Source organism: Hypanus sabinus, chromosome 30 (genome assembly GCF_030144855.1).
Source record: "Hypanus sabinus isolate sHypSab1 chromosome 30, sHypSab1.hap1, whole genome shotgun sequence".
NCBI classification, from domain to species: Eukaryota; Metazoa; Chordata; class Chondrichthyes; order Myliobatiformes; family Dasyatidae; genus Hypanus; species Hypanus sabinus.
In genome coordinates, this window is record NC_082735.1 from 37408075 (window position 1) to 37423080 (window position 15006).

The 15006-nt window shown below is 42.8% G+C and overlaps 1 protein-coding gene across 1 annotated transcript in view; it reads right to left on the reverse strand.

Annotated features, from left to right (window-relative positions):
* LOC132383580 (exostosin-1-like) overlaps positions 1 to 15006 on the reverse strand; it is a 321695-nt gene that overhangs the window by 22515 nt on the left and 284174 nt on the right. The window contains exons 7-8 of the mRNA XM_059954726.1: positions 13669 to 13764; positions 1826 to 1915 (exon numbers count right to left, since the gene is read on the reverse strand). Coding sequence (XP_059810709.1) covers positions 1826 to 1915; positions 13669 to 13764 — 186 coding nt within the window. The remainder of the gene's footprint in view (positions 1 to 1825; positions 1916 to 13668; positions 13765 to 15006) is intronic.

The following is a 15006-nucleotide window of genomic DNA, read 5'->3' on the forward strand; positions in this document are numbered from 1 at the left end:
GCTGGCAGGCTAAACAACGTGAAGGGGTGATGTAAACATGGGACCACTGGGCAAAGGACCTCATCAGTGTAGTCACTGGCCAAGGCAGATGAGTTCTCCAAAGAACTACAATGGCCATGTGTTCAAGCCACTGAGTTGGACGACATCAGTTATGGTCTGGCCTGGAGAGGGATGAGTGACACTAGGCCTGACTAGCTCAAGTCACATAAAAGTGTTCCTACAAACGGAATCAATCCACTTCAGAAATGTGATTGGGCACCTCTGGACCCCTGATGCACTTTTACCCTCGATGTTCCCTCTATTTCTTTTTAACTGCTGCACATAGCAACCACTCTCTAAGCACAAAACTTCTACATGGCCTGAAAACGGTTTATTTTTGTGATATGAATACCAAGAATTTTTAGAACGAAAATTGTAAAATCACATTCTTTTGATTTTATTTATTAATTGTAGGGTATAATAAAATAGTTCAACAAAGAAAATTGTTCATGTTTCATAAACTTAATTAGTTTACAATAAAGTTTCTCACAGCCAGTTTTTTTTCACTCTTTCTCCATGTATCTAAACTGCCCCTTTTTAACTGCTGTTAAAGTTTGGATAAAAGGTCAGCCATTCAGTCTCCATGGCACTTCATTGTACCTCAATAGTTTTGCTCCAAACTGCAATCTATACATTGCTCTTGGAGATGTGACACACAGAAAGGACTTTATAGTACCTTCAAGTTCCTTTCTGAGATGTACAACACCCTAACTTAGAAAAATATCATTCCCCTTACTCCATTTTCACTACGTTAACTGCTGGCACTCTCCACCTTGCAGTTATGAAGGGCTTTCCTCTCACTGTGTCAACCTACTTACTTACTGACCATTATATCTCTGGTGTTTAAGGGCAGCAGTGCAGATTTTCCATCTCTACCTGTCCTTGGTCATCTCTGCTGTGCCTCAGGTGTGGTTCAAGGTCCTCCTTTCTACCTTTCTGGTATAGCATCAGGCTGTCTTTGGACTCTTGCCCTTAAGGAGCCCAGTGAAGTGTAGCCTTGATGATGGAGTTGGCCTCTTTTCCCATCATGTGCCCAATCTATCTCCAACGTTTCCTCATAATGATTGTGGTTATGTCCTCCTGATGACACTGAAGGAGTAGGACACAGTTGGATATTTGCTTGGCCATAAAATATGGAGGATCACTTGGAGGCTTGTGGTGTGGAATGACGGCAGCTTAGCAAGGTCGCTCTCTGTCAGGCACCAGCATTCTGACCCGTACAGGAGTGTGGACAGAACACAGCTCATTTACTGTATGAACACTAGAGACAAATTGGTGCCTCACTGCCATCTTTTTGGTTAATTAGGAATTGACAGTAAATTATTTTTCCCCTCTCAAAGTCCACATCCCAATTGTGAGAGGTGGAATTGGGTAAGGCCAGCCAGTGGGGCTCTTGGTGAAAGCTGATTGGGCTAATCCCCTCTACAATAGATACAACCAATTACAGAACTATTGATGAACTCCAATCATGCTATCAACTTTAGAGGCGGGAGGTCATCGATGGTCGATGCCCCACTAGGAGCTAAGAGCCCTAGTAAGTAAATAAGTAAATTATATTTCAACAAAAGGATGTTCCTAGAATGAATAAATCTCAGAGTATAATTTCACATCTTTCATGATCAACACATGGAACTTTTGTTGCATGTAATCAACTTTCCTGGGTCTTTAGCTGACATTCATTATTTTAAACTGCTGGGTTGCATTTGCCCATATTTTGCTTAGAACCTGTGAGCAATATTTCCAGGCTTATTCTTCGGGTACCTATAACAGTGATATCCCAACTTACCTCATTGGTTGAAAGTACGGTGTCCTCATCCAGACTCAGCACTGCATCTGTTGTTATGACATCGTAAGGGAAGAAGCGATTGCTCATGGTCTTAAAAAGTAGAGGCAGAAGAATTAGTACAGTGGTTTCCTCCACTCAGATGTTCCTGTCTGTATTCTCATACAGACAGCATCCACAGAACATCTATGCCATTTGGGATGGGATGTTTTTAACTTCCTTATAACAGAAAATGAGAAAAGCAGATTAGAAGCAATTCTGCTGTCACTTTCTCTTTGGGACAGAATATGGTTAATAAGACTTAGGGTATTCGCCCATCGAAACTGCACTGCCACCCTATCATGGCTGAACACACGCAACAGGATAAATGGGCTGCCATGGGCTGCTTTAATCGGCCTCTCATTTCTCCCCGGCAGTTAGCTCTATAGCAGCCTATTATTTGCTTTACTCTGTTGGGAGATAAGACCATAAGACATAGGAGCAGAATTAGGCCATTCAGTCCATCAAGTCTGCACATCATGGCTGGTTCACTTCCCCTTTCAACCCCATTCTCCTGCTTTCTCCCATTACCTCTGATTTTCTTACTAATTAAGAACCTATCAACCTCCACTTCAAATACACCCAAGGGCATAGCCTCCACAGCTGTCTGTGGCAGTTATCAGATATACTCCCACATCATCAGTTATTTAAGAACTCTTGATACCTGGCCTCACTGTGCCAGGAATTAACACAGCGGTGAACATTTCTTTACCCAATATTGTGGTGAATATTAGCTCTTCGCCTGGTGTTCACAGGTGCAGAATCACTTGGCAGAAATGGGGTTTCTTGGGACATTCATGTTTACCCCAGACCAAAAGATAATGATGTTGAGTCTGAGGCTTTCCTTACCTGCTTTACCTAAAGCAATTGGGACAAATCAGAATCAGGTTTAATATCACTGGCATAGGTTGTGGAATCTGTTGTTTAGTGGCAGCAGTACATTGCAATACATAATTACAAAAATCTGTAAATTACAGGAAGTATAGATAAAAATAAATTAAATAAGTTGTGCAAAAAGAGGGGAAATGTAGTGAAAGTAGAGGAAGGGAAGAAGCTGTTCCTGAATCATTGAGCGTGTACCTCCTCCCTGAAGGTAGCAATGAGAAGAGGGCGAGTCCTGGGAGAGGGGGTCTTTAATGACGAATGCTGCCTTTTTGAGGCGGCACCTTTCAACGGTGTTCTCGATGCTAGGAGTCCGAGGCAGAGTAGGTAGCCAGTACCATTTTCCAAGGGCTCATATGGTTAATATAGAGAGTGTGCTTGAGTGGCAGGGAGGAGATACGTCTCTACCAAAGGAGGTGTGAGGCACTCCTTCCCTCCACTAGCCTGCAGGTTACCATTGGCCAAGGTGTAGCACCCCCCACCCCCTCCCCCTCCTCCCAATTAGGGTCACGTGAAAGCATGAGTGCGGGTGGTGGATGGTCGTTTGAAGTATTGATAATGGCTGGGGGGGGGGGGGGGGGGTTACCCATCTTGTGGAGACACTGCCCAGAAGGTGGCAATAGCAAATGATTTCTGTAGAAAAATGTTCCAGGAACAAACGTGGTCATGGGACAATGATCACCCATGTTATATGACATGGCACATAATGATGATGAGAGGGTGTGCATTTAAGGTCAAAAGGGGCAAGTTTGTTTATTTATTTACTTTCTGTTTGTTTGTTTATTTATTTATTTAGAGATATGATGCAGAATAGGCCCTTCCAGGCCTTCGAGCCACACCACCCAGTAATCCCTGACACCCCTGATTTAACCCTAACCTAATCATGGGACAATTTACAATGATTAACCTACCCAGTAGGTCTTTGGTATGTGGGAAAATGGAGAAAACCCACACATTTCATGGGGAGTTTGTGCGGAGGACACCAGGATTGAACTTTGATGCCCTGGGCGTAGCACTAACTGTGGCATTCACAGGGTATTACACAGAGAGTGGTGATGCCGGTGAGGTGGAGTGCTGGGGGGATGTTAAGAGGCTCTTACGCATGTGAACGTGCAGAGAATGGAGGGATGTGGACATTGTGTAGACAGAAGGGATTAGTTTAGTATTGAATTACAAAGTTGATTAGTCTGGTACAATATTTTGGGCCGAAGGGCCTGTTCTTAGGTTGTACTGTTTTGTTCTGTTTATTATAACGATATTGAACAGGGAGGAAACGCCTAGATGGGGGATGGTGAATAATCTAATTTCTTTTACATTGGTTAAAATAGCATTACATATTAATAAATGTACTGTGGCTGGATAACATCTGGTATGGAGGGGCCACTGCACAGGATCGGATAAAGGTGCAGGAGATTGTAAACTCTGCCAGATCCAGCATGGGCATCAGCTTCCTCACCATCAAAAGGCGATGACTCAAAGAGGCAGCATCTGTCATTAAAGACCCCCATCACCCAGAACGTGCCCTCTTCTCACTGCTACCCTCAACGAGGAGATACCGGAGCCTGAAGACACAAACTTAGTGTTTCAGGAACAGTTTCTTCCCCTCCACCATCAGATTTCTGAATGGATAATGAACCCATGTTCACTTCCTCACTATTTTAATTCTTCTCTTCTTGCACTACTTAATTTATTTCATATCTATTTCTTATTGTAATTTATGGTGTTTAAAATTATATATCGCATTGTACTGCTGCCGCAAAACATCAAATTACATGATGTATGCCAGTGATATTAAACCTGATTCTGACACAACTGATCAAGACATCCAGTGAGAGTTGGCAATCCTAGATGCCTTAAAGCATTTCCTTGCTAAAACTTTGTTAATCAGGGAGGACAATGGGTGTGATGGACAGACTAGACCCATCATTGGGTATGTGGATCCAGGGATCCTTAATCATGCACTCCCTTCTGTCATCCAAGCCCTCCTCCCCGTTACCACTAACCTGAACTGTATCGTGTAAATAATAAAAATCCCTTTCAAACTGGGCCTAACAAACTATTAAAATTATTTTTTAAATAATTTAGTGTTTGGGACAAAACTTTTTTTTAACTCTAATCCAAAAGCCAGCATTAATGTCAGTTTCTTTGCACAAAGATCTTCATTTTATATTCAGTCAAGAAGCATTTCCTGTACAAACGTACTTTGCAAATAGAAGTCACAAAGTCTAAATACATTTTGCTTAGAAACTGCACATTATGTAAACATCTTATGAACTTCATCCTCTATACATAGTCTACACATTTCCATTAGAGGCTGTGTGCAAACGAAATAAAGGCTAATAATATATTTGGGATACTAACAGATTTCCTATAAGCCTGGAAATACACGTTTTGCTTTATGCAGTGTCCAAGGAGATCCTGCTTGCGTTGTTTGTTTTTAGGGTACATGTGGGGAAATATGTGCACGTGCACTCAAGCATTATACCGTCTCTATGCAAACAACGTTTGTTCACTTTAAGCAGATTCCTTGGCACACAAAATACAAAGGATGTACTCATAGTGAAGTAGCCAGTTCATTAATGCAAATACCTAATCAGCCAATTACAACTCAAAGCATAAAAGCATGCAGACATGGTTACAAGGTTCAGTTGTTGTTCAGAAAAAAAATAAGAAACGGGAAGAAATGTGATCTTAGTGACTGTAACTGGTATGATTGTTGGTGCCAGATGGGGTGGTTTGAGTATTTCAGAAATGGCTGATCTCCTGGGATTTTCATGCGCAACAGTCTCTAGAGTTTACAGAGAATGGTGTGAGAAACAAAATCATCCAATGAGGGACAGTTCTCTGGAAGAAAACACTTTGTTAACTAGAGAGGTCAGAGGAGAATGGCCAGACTGGTCCAAGCTAACAAGAAGTTGGCAGTAACTTAAATAACCATGCATTACAACATTTGTGTACAGGGGAGCATCTCTGATTCAACACATTGAATCGAAGTGGATGGGTTACAATAGTAGAAGACACACTGGGTTCTACTTCTGTACCTAATAAAATGGCCACTGTAACACACACCAAATGCTGGAGGGACTCAGTAGGTCAGGCAGCTTCTTTGGAATTTGATAAACAGTCAACCTCTTGGGCCAAGACCCTTCTGCAGGGCTGCCACCATGCCACATTCCTGTCAGCTTGAACCAGTCTGGCCGTTCTCCTCTGACCTCTCCCATTAATGAGGCAGTTTCACCCACAGAACTGCCACTCGCTGGATGATTCCGTTTTTTTTGCACCATTCTCTGTAAACTCTAGTGATGGTTAAAAGTGGCCACTGAGTGTAGATGTAATTTATGGAATGTCTGGCACATTAATCAGATCTCTATAATGACTAGTCCATGCTGATGTTTAGATGTCACATGTTCTTCCATCTTTTTTCATTCACATCAGTCTGTTAACGTGGCGTTCTAATTCTTCCCTTTAAATACGTCTAAATGATCGTCTAGCTAGAGGATGGTGAATCCATGGGACTGACTGCCACAGCTGGATTTGGAGGCCAGGTCACATTTATGGCCGAGGTTGATAGGTTTTTGATGATTCAGGGCATGAAAGGTGATGGGGAGAAGGCAGGAGAACGGGTTTGAGAGGGAAATGGATCAGCCATGAGGAAATGGCGAAGCAGAATCAATGGGCCGAATGGCCTAATTCAGCTGCTATATCTTATGGCCTTATGCACTGCCTGAGGTATTAACTAAAAAGTAAAAATGGCCATACATAAGTGCTCTTGTTAGATTCATCAGCAAGACCCCTGGTAAAATATATAGGTTCAAAGGCAAGATGTTTGGCAAAAGTCCAACTGTACATCCTCTTTGTGAGAGGTGGGCATGGGTCAGGCTGGCCAACAGGTCTCTGGTGGAGGTGTATGGCCCAATCCCCTGTACAGTGAACTCCATCCATATCATTAACTTCAGGGGACGATGGAGGTGGGAGGTCACCAATGGCCTATGTTCCACTGGGAGCTAAGGGCCCAAGCATGTTAGTAAGCTAAGATGTTACTACTAACTATACAGATCAAGTAAGTGCACGCGTGTGCTGATTGGCACAGTGGTTCCTCAACGTTGACGTGAGGAAAGGCTGATCAAACCTGAGCTGCAAAGAATGAATGAAGGGGTTGGTGATGTCAATGAGCTCATTGCAAGGAAATGCAGTGAAGGTAAAGATCGGAGAATAAAAGCAACCCTAGGGCAAACAGCATGGAACCAGAAGTTTGGTTAAAGTAGGAGTTCCCAACCTTTTCTGTTCCATGGACCCGTATCATTAACCGAGGGAGTCAGATAAAGTGAGGCTCTGCCAATGGCATAAACGAGCTCGTGCTGATATGATATTGAGAAAGTGATATTAAGTACAAAGACCTGTCTCTGCAGGCAAATATTAATCACACCAGCTGGAATGTTCATTAATTTATTCATAACCAAATATTATTAATGTATGCAGTTAATGCATATTTTATGTGCTGCAATATGATTACAGCAATTATCAAGATCCAATCACCCAATGAATTATAAAACCAAACACTATTATGAATGACATGCAAAGCAGGGAACAAGAAAATACTTGTTCTTTCTAAAGACCAGAAGCAATTTGTTCCAAAACAGTAAGGATCTAAAGGAATGAGAAAAGGTTAAGTACAGACTTGCAAGCCTCAGTGGGGAATGAATGGCTACAGCTACGAAGAGACACTCTAAATGTTAGGGCATTCGTTCTGCTGACACAGCGAAGGTTAGATTAGGGATGGCTTGATATGGAGCAGATCATTTGGCACAGCATGTCTCTGTTTAAGCCTTTGGAGCTGCTTTCCAATTAGCTCAACTGCCTCCGTCATTTCTCCAACAGCACGAAAATTATTTCATTTCGAGTTGTAATCCAAATTAGTTCGAGATAATGGAGGGTTGTGATAATGTAAGTGCTGATACCTTTCTCAGCAGGACAGTAATAAGGTTAGGAGATATTTCTTTGTTCATGTGGGTGGCTGCAACACGGAACTCTCTCCCACAAGCCACTGCAGAGGCATAGGCCTGCAAATTCCTCCAAAGAGGACGGTTCCTTGGAGAGAAAAAGATCCATTAAAGATATGAGGAGTGGGCAGAAGAGTGGAATTGGCACGAATGAGATATTAAGGGTTGTGGAGGGTGAAATTAGACTAATTCAGGAAGTGAAACTGAGAAGGATGTGAAACAAGAGAAATCTGCAGATGCTGGAAATCCAAGCAAAACGTGCTTTGGAGGAACATTAGAAGGGAAGAAAGTGGAACTTGATTGAATGTGGTATTAAAGAGTACAGAGAATAAACAACACTGGGATTTAATGAGTACCTGGAGAGAGCAGGCGGGTGGGAGGGAGGAGATACGTCTCTGCCAAAGGAGGTGTAAAGTGCTCCTTCCCTCTGCTAGACTGTCGGTCACTCTTGGGCAAGGTGTAGCACCTGCTTAGCTGCACCAGCTCTGACCCCCCTCCCTCCAAATTGGAGTCACATGAAGCCACAGGAGCAGGTGGAGGATAGTCATATGAACCAGCCAGTGATGATATATCACGAGTCCTGGTTATGCGTCCACTGGCTCTGCGCAGACAATCTCTGAAGAGTATTGATAATGGCTGGGGTCATCCGTCTTGTAAAGACACTGCCCAGAAGAAGGTAATGACAAATTACTTTTGTAGAAAAAATTGCCAAAGACCATGATCGCCTATGTCATACAACATGGCACATAATGATGGTGATGTTAAAGAAAGCAGGAAAAGCGATATTAACTATTACGGAGCCAGCAATGCAAGTTCAAATCCTGGCATTGCCTGTTTGTATGTTCTCCCCATGTGTGAGTTTCCTCTGGGGGTTCTGGTTTCCTCCCACATTCGAAGCGTGTACTGGGTTAGTAGATTAATTAGACACGTGGGCAGCACAAGCTTGTTGGGCCGGAAGGACCTGTCACCGTGTTGTAGCTCTAAGTAGATAAATAAATACATTGTGGGATTATACTAGCAATGTTGGGTGAGGTGGGATGAGGTGAAGACTGGTTGCCTGAGAAACCTAAGAGACAAGGCTACAGTCAAAGTTCACAGTACGTTTATTATCAAAGTACATATATATGTCACAGGCAATTATGGTCCAACCATGACCATTCTTGGCAAATTTTTCTGTGGAATTCATTTGCAATTGTCATCTTCTGAGCAGTGTCTTTACAAGATGGGTGACCCCCAACTATTATCAATATTTTTCAGAGATTGTCTGCCTGACGTCAGTGGTTGCATAACCAGGATTTGTGATGTGCACCATCCACCACCTGCTTCTGTGGCTTCACATGACCTTGATTAGGAGGGCTAAACAGGCGCTGCACCTTACCCAAGGTTGGCCTGCAGGCTAACGGAGGGAAGGAGTACCTTTTTGGTAGAGAGGTATCTCCACCCGCCACCCAGGCACATAATGACATGTTGCTGATGAAATATGTTACCATATACTGGCCTGAGATTCGTTTTCTTGCAGAATCCACAGTAAACAGAAACACAACAGAATCAATGGAAGGCCACACCCAACAGTTATCATAGGTCTGGGATGTCACTAGGGGTGTAATTGGTAATCAGTGTGGATGCAGTCCAGTTAGTGATGGTGGCATGAGTGGGTTGTAATCATTGGTTGCCAGCTGAGGGCTAAATCAGTCAGGGTTTGGAAACGGTAGATAATGTTTTAGATGATGTTCATGAACTTGGTCAATATTACAGGTCTATGACCTCCTCTACTGCCATAATGAGGCCACTTTTAGGTTAAATGAGCAACACCTCATATTCCATCTGGGTAGCCTCCAACCTGTCAACATGAACACTAATTTTTTGAACTTTTGGTAATTTCTACCCCTTCCCCCTTCTTATTTTTTATTTCCCTTTTCTAGCTGCTCTCTCATCCCTTCTTCTCACCTGCTTATCAGCTCTTTCCCTTTCTCCCATGGTTCTGCTCTCCTCTCCTATCAGACTCCTTCTTCTTCAGCCCTTTATCTTTCCCACAAATCACCTCCTAGCTTCTCATTTTGTATACCCTTCCCCCACCCATGCACCTTCCCCCTCACCTGGCTTCACCCAACACCCTCCAGTCGGTAGTCCATCCCCTCCGTTATTCCAGCTTTTTCCCGTTTCCTTTCCAGTCCTGGTGAAGGGTCTCGGCCCAAAGTGTGGACTGTTTATTCCCCTCCATAGATCCTGCCTAACCTGCTGAGTTCCTCCCGCATTTTGTGTGTGTTCCTCAGCATTACTGGGATTGTGAGGGTGAGGCAGCAGAATAGTAAGGATGTGATTTATTTATTTATTTCAGAGATACTGTACAGTGTGGAACAGGCTCTTCCAGCCCAATGTCCCACGCCACCCAGCATTCCACCAATTTAATTCTAATTGCAGGGCAATTGACATTGACCAGTACGCCTTTGGACTGTGGGAGGAAACCGAAGCACCCCGAGGAAACCCATGCGATCACTGGGAGGGTGTATAAACTTCTTACAGAAGGTGCCCGAATTGAACTCTGAAGCTCCAAGCTGTAATAGTGGCACACTATCACATGCGGTGCCCATGGTGATGACAAAGCACTCGCTGCACATGTCCAAAGTATCTAGCAACGATATGCTTGGGTGGAGTTGTTCTCTGATCTTGACAATTTACTTGCAAAAATCTCAACACCATAGGAGGAGACATTGTCACTGCGCTCTTAAATGTGATGTGTCCTCTAAATGCTTGGCCTTTATATACGTACCAGTCAACTGATTGGCCATCATTACAGAAAATCAGTTGTGATGCAGGGAGGAAATCTCATTGCTGATTGGTTGTGTGTGGTAAACTTCGTGTCTTGTGATCTGGAATTTTGCCCGCATTGGCTCATGAATAGGATCTGGCTCTACACGTCTGTTTACAGAATTGTCTGTGGAAACACATACTGCTAGGAAATGTCAAGATCAAATGGCTGTAAAGCAGAATGACCAACTCTCCCAAGTCTATACCCAGAAGATCAAAGGGGCACATGTTCGACTGGGCATCAGTGAAAGTCATGGCGCAAGCAAGCACACAACATTCCTAGGAGCGTAGTTTTCTGTGAACAATTCTGTAGACAGACATGTAGACCTTGATTCAATGTGGGCAAATTTCCAGACCACAACACACAAAGTTTGCCACACAACTAATCAGTGACGAAGCTTCCTCCCTGCGTCAAAATTGAGTTTGTGTATTGACGACAAATTAGCTGATTGATAGGTACATAAAGGCCCAGCATTGGGCGGATATACTGCAATTAACAGCGATGATGTCTCTCCGTATGGTGACAAAACTTTTGGAAGGTAAATAGCCAAAATTGGAGAACAACTCAAACTAATCATCGACCGTCTGAGCTACACATTTTCTAAATTATTTCCAACCCAATGATATGTTCAACACACAAGCTCCTGATTTTCACAAATAACTTTTTCTGTGCAAGGTGGGTTATTAGCATACAAAAACATGGCGCCATGGGATTGAATACCCAGGCCCCTCTGATCCTGAAGGGCAGCACAACAGAAATCTACCCTTGAACATAAGGTCCTCTCAGATTCAAATGAGAATCAAGCCAAGCATCAAAATCACAGTTATTTTTATCTCTGACAACTTGTCTTCCTGTTGATACGTTTCTATGGAATCAATGTGGAATCACTAAGACTTTAATCACTCCTACTCAAATATTCATCTTGTTTTTTTAAAAAGGTGTTAATTGGCACAATGTTTTAGTTGGAAACTGATTCCACTGAATCACAATTTTGTAAGAAGGAAGCTCACTTTGATCTCAATAATGTTTGTTCATTAGCAGTTTCTGCTCTGAATTATTTACACCTTTGTGATACTTAATGTTGATTCACTTGAATTTAGTGTCGAATTATTTAAAACTAAATCTAGGGTACTTATTTCCTTAACAGTCTCCAAGTGATAATGAAAGCCATAGGGGTTAGTACAATACTTTTACAACTCGTGGCATCGAAGTTCAGAGTTCAATCCCAATGGCCTTTGTAAGGAGTTTGTAAGTCCTCCCAGTGGAATGTGTGGACTTTCTCTGGGTGCTCCAAGTTCCTCCCACAGTCCAAAGGTGTATCGGTTAGTAGGTTAATTGATCATTGTAAATTGTCCCGTGATTAGGTTATGAATAAATTGTGAGTCGTGCTAGCGTAGCACGACTTGAAGGACCGGAAGTGTATATTCCATGCTTATCTCTAAATGAAAAAGAAATATATAAAAACATAGCTTGCATACTGTATGTGATGACTATTTTAAATCATTGCAAAAGCTCTCGGAACCTGCTGTCTGAGTGGGTAGGAGCGGAGGAGTGTTGAAGATAGGAGAAGCAGTGAATGTATGGGGTGGGGAATTGCCAAGGAAGCAGGCTTGGAGACAGAGGTGACAGAAGATCTTGGCATCATGGTGGGATGGAAATTACCGAGGTGCAGGTGCAGGGGACAAATGTAAGGCCCTTGCTAAGGATAGAAGGTTTTGCCTCAGGGAAGGGAAGTTCAGAGGGGATGTGAAGAGACAATAGAGATTACAGATGGGGTCAGGTGAGGGTAGAAAGTTGGAGGAGTCAGAGGAGAGGGGAGGATTGGCAGGTTCGGGGAAAGTGGGGTGGGTGGACGAGGAGGGCTCTGAGGTGGTAGAGAGGAGACGGAGAGACTAGGGTTGGTGTGGATTAGTGATGCAAGAAAAGAAGTCATCAGACACAAGAGCAGAGAGAAAAGTCTTGACCAGGAGATGGAAGCGGTTGAGGTCTGAACTAGAGTTGGAATCAGTCAGGCCCTGTGAGTGTGTAAATTTTCAGCCACTGACTGTTAACAACGTAATGGTGTGAAATGGTCCAAAAGAAAGGAAAGGTCCAAATGCACACATTCAATTAGGATTCACTCTTTATTTTAGCAACAGTGCAGAGACTTCAACAGTGACAGAAGAGATTACTATTCTTCTCAGAGGATTTTAGCATTCTTAATATCAGAATCATCCCCTCCTGTCTGAATCCAACAAAATCCCTTTGCTATTTTAACATATCATGCTTGGAATTTCATGCACTCCTCTGCACTACTCTCTCTCTCCTGCCTTGTAACGAAGATCAATATCCATCCTTCAATAAATGCCTCACACCACAGCTCATCAATTCCTCGATAAAGTGGATGTGGAGAGGATGATTCCTGTGATGGGAGAGTCTAAGACCAGAGGACACAGCTCAGATGGGTGAACTTCTAGAATGGAGATGAAGAGGAATTTCTTTCACCAGAGAGTGGTGAATCTGTGGAATTTAATGCAACAGGTGGCTGTGGAGGCCAAGTCATTGGGTATATTTAAGGCAGAGATTGACAGATTCTTGATTGTTCAGGACATGAAGAGATACAGGGAGAAGGTAGGAGATTGGGGCTGAGAGGGAAATGGATCATCCATGATGAAATGGTGGAGCAGACTCGATGGCCAAATGGCCTAATTCTGCTCCTATATCTTATGGTCCATGCCACTGTAGGAAGTGATATGGAGCAGCACTGGTTATTTAATGTCCTATAGTACTAACACACCAGTAAAACTTTGATAATCTGGCATCTTACGCTTTGAAACTCCTGACAGTTCAGCACTTGACTCAGTCAGTATTCTGGAGTGTGACCTGGGGGTCCTGGACTGTGAGTGAAGTCTGTGGCTATGTCTGGAGTGATTGTGTAGTTCCTTCTTCCATTTAAGCTCACCAAATTCACAGCAAATCGTTAATATATTAATGTGTAACAAGTGAAATAAAGCAGTGCTGGGTATTAGTAGGGGAACCTCTGACAGTCTGGAGAATCTGATCAACTGGTAGTGCCAGAGACTGAAGGCTGCTGCATTTTCAGGATTCTCATTAAACAGCGTCCTTGATTTTCTTACCTTACGTCCTCCCTTTATAACTATCAGAGGCATTCTCGTTGCGGGCCATTTATTCTTGGGGACTAATGGTTTGTCACAGTTCCACAAGATGATTATCTAGGGTGAGAAAAAGGAAAGTCATTGATAAAGATTACATAGAATTAGGTTGTATTTATAGCACTTGTTTTGGAATTTCAGGCAAAACAGTCAAAAATAATGCAGATGCTGTACATCTGAAACAAAGCAGAACACATTAGAAAGGTTTAACATACCAGGAAGAAATAGAATTTTACTTTTCAGGTCTGTAATAATTTATCAGAAAGTAGTTGTAATTCACTAAGTGTGTCTCTCTCATTCTCTCACATTCTCATATTCTCTCCCATTCTCTCGCTTTCTTTTTCATTCTCACATTCTCTTGCCCTCATTCTCGCTTTTTCATTCTCATATTCTTTTGCTCGTATTCTCCTTCTTTCTCATTCTCTGTCTCACATTCTCTCGTTCTTTTTTCCTCATTCTCATATTCTGTTTTTCACGTTTTCTCTCTCATTCTCACGCTCACTCTCATATTCTCTCTCTCTCGCTCTCCCTCCCCTGTGTGCTCCTAGTTTTTTTTTCAGTTTAATGCTCATTGCTGCAGTTTGGGCTTTTTCCTACTTCAGGCCTTTTATTGTGGCATTTACTCTTAATGCCACATTGAGTACATTTCCTGAAAGCAAAGGCAGGCTGGCAATGATCTCTCAGAGCACATTATCGTAGTCACTAGGAGAAAGTATTGGCCATTCAGCCCATTGAGCCTACTCCACTATTCAATGCCATCTTGCTGATCATCTATCTTAATACCATATTCAAGTTCTCTTCCAATCATCTTTGATGTCTTTTGATTCAAACATGTATCCAGCTCCTTAAAAACATTCAGTAACCTGTGATCTACAGTCCTCTGTTATGGTGAATTCCACAAGTTCACATTCCTCTGAGTGAAAAAAGTTCTCCTCATTTCAGCCCTAAATCTCTTACCCTATAACCTGAGATTTTTGGACATCCCAGCCAAGGGAAACATCTTGCCTGCATCCAGCCTGTTCAGGGTTGAATGGGTTTTGGAAGATTCCTACATTTCAAACACAAGAAAGACTGCAGATGTTGGAAATCCAAAGCAACACACACAAAATGCTGGAGGATCTCAGCAGGTCAGGCAGCATCTATCGAAAAGAGTAAAAAGTCAATGTTTCGGTCTCAGACCCTTCTTCAGAACTGAGAAGGAAGAGGGAAGATGCCAGAATAAAAATTTTGGGGGAGAGGAAAGAGGATAGCTGGGAGATAATAGGTGAAGCCAGGTGGGTGGGGAAGTTCAAGGGCTGGAGA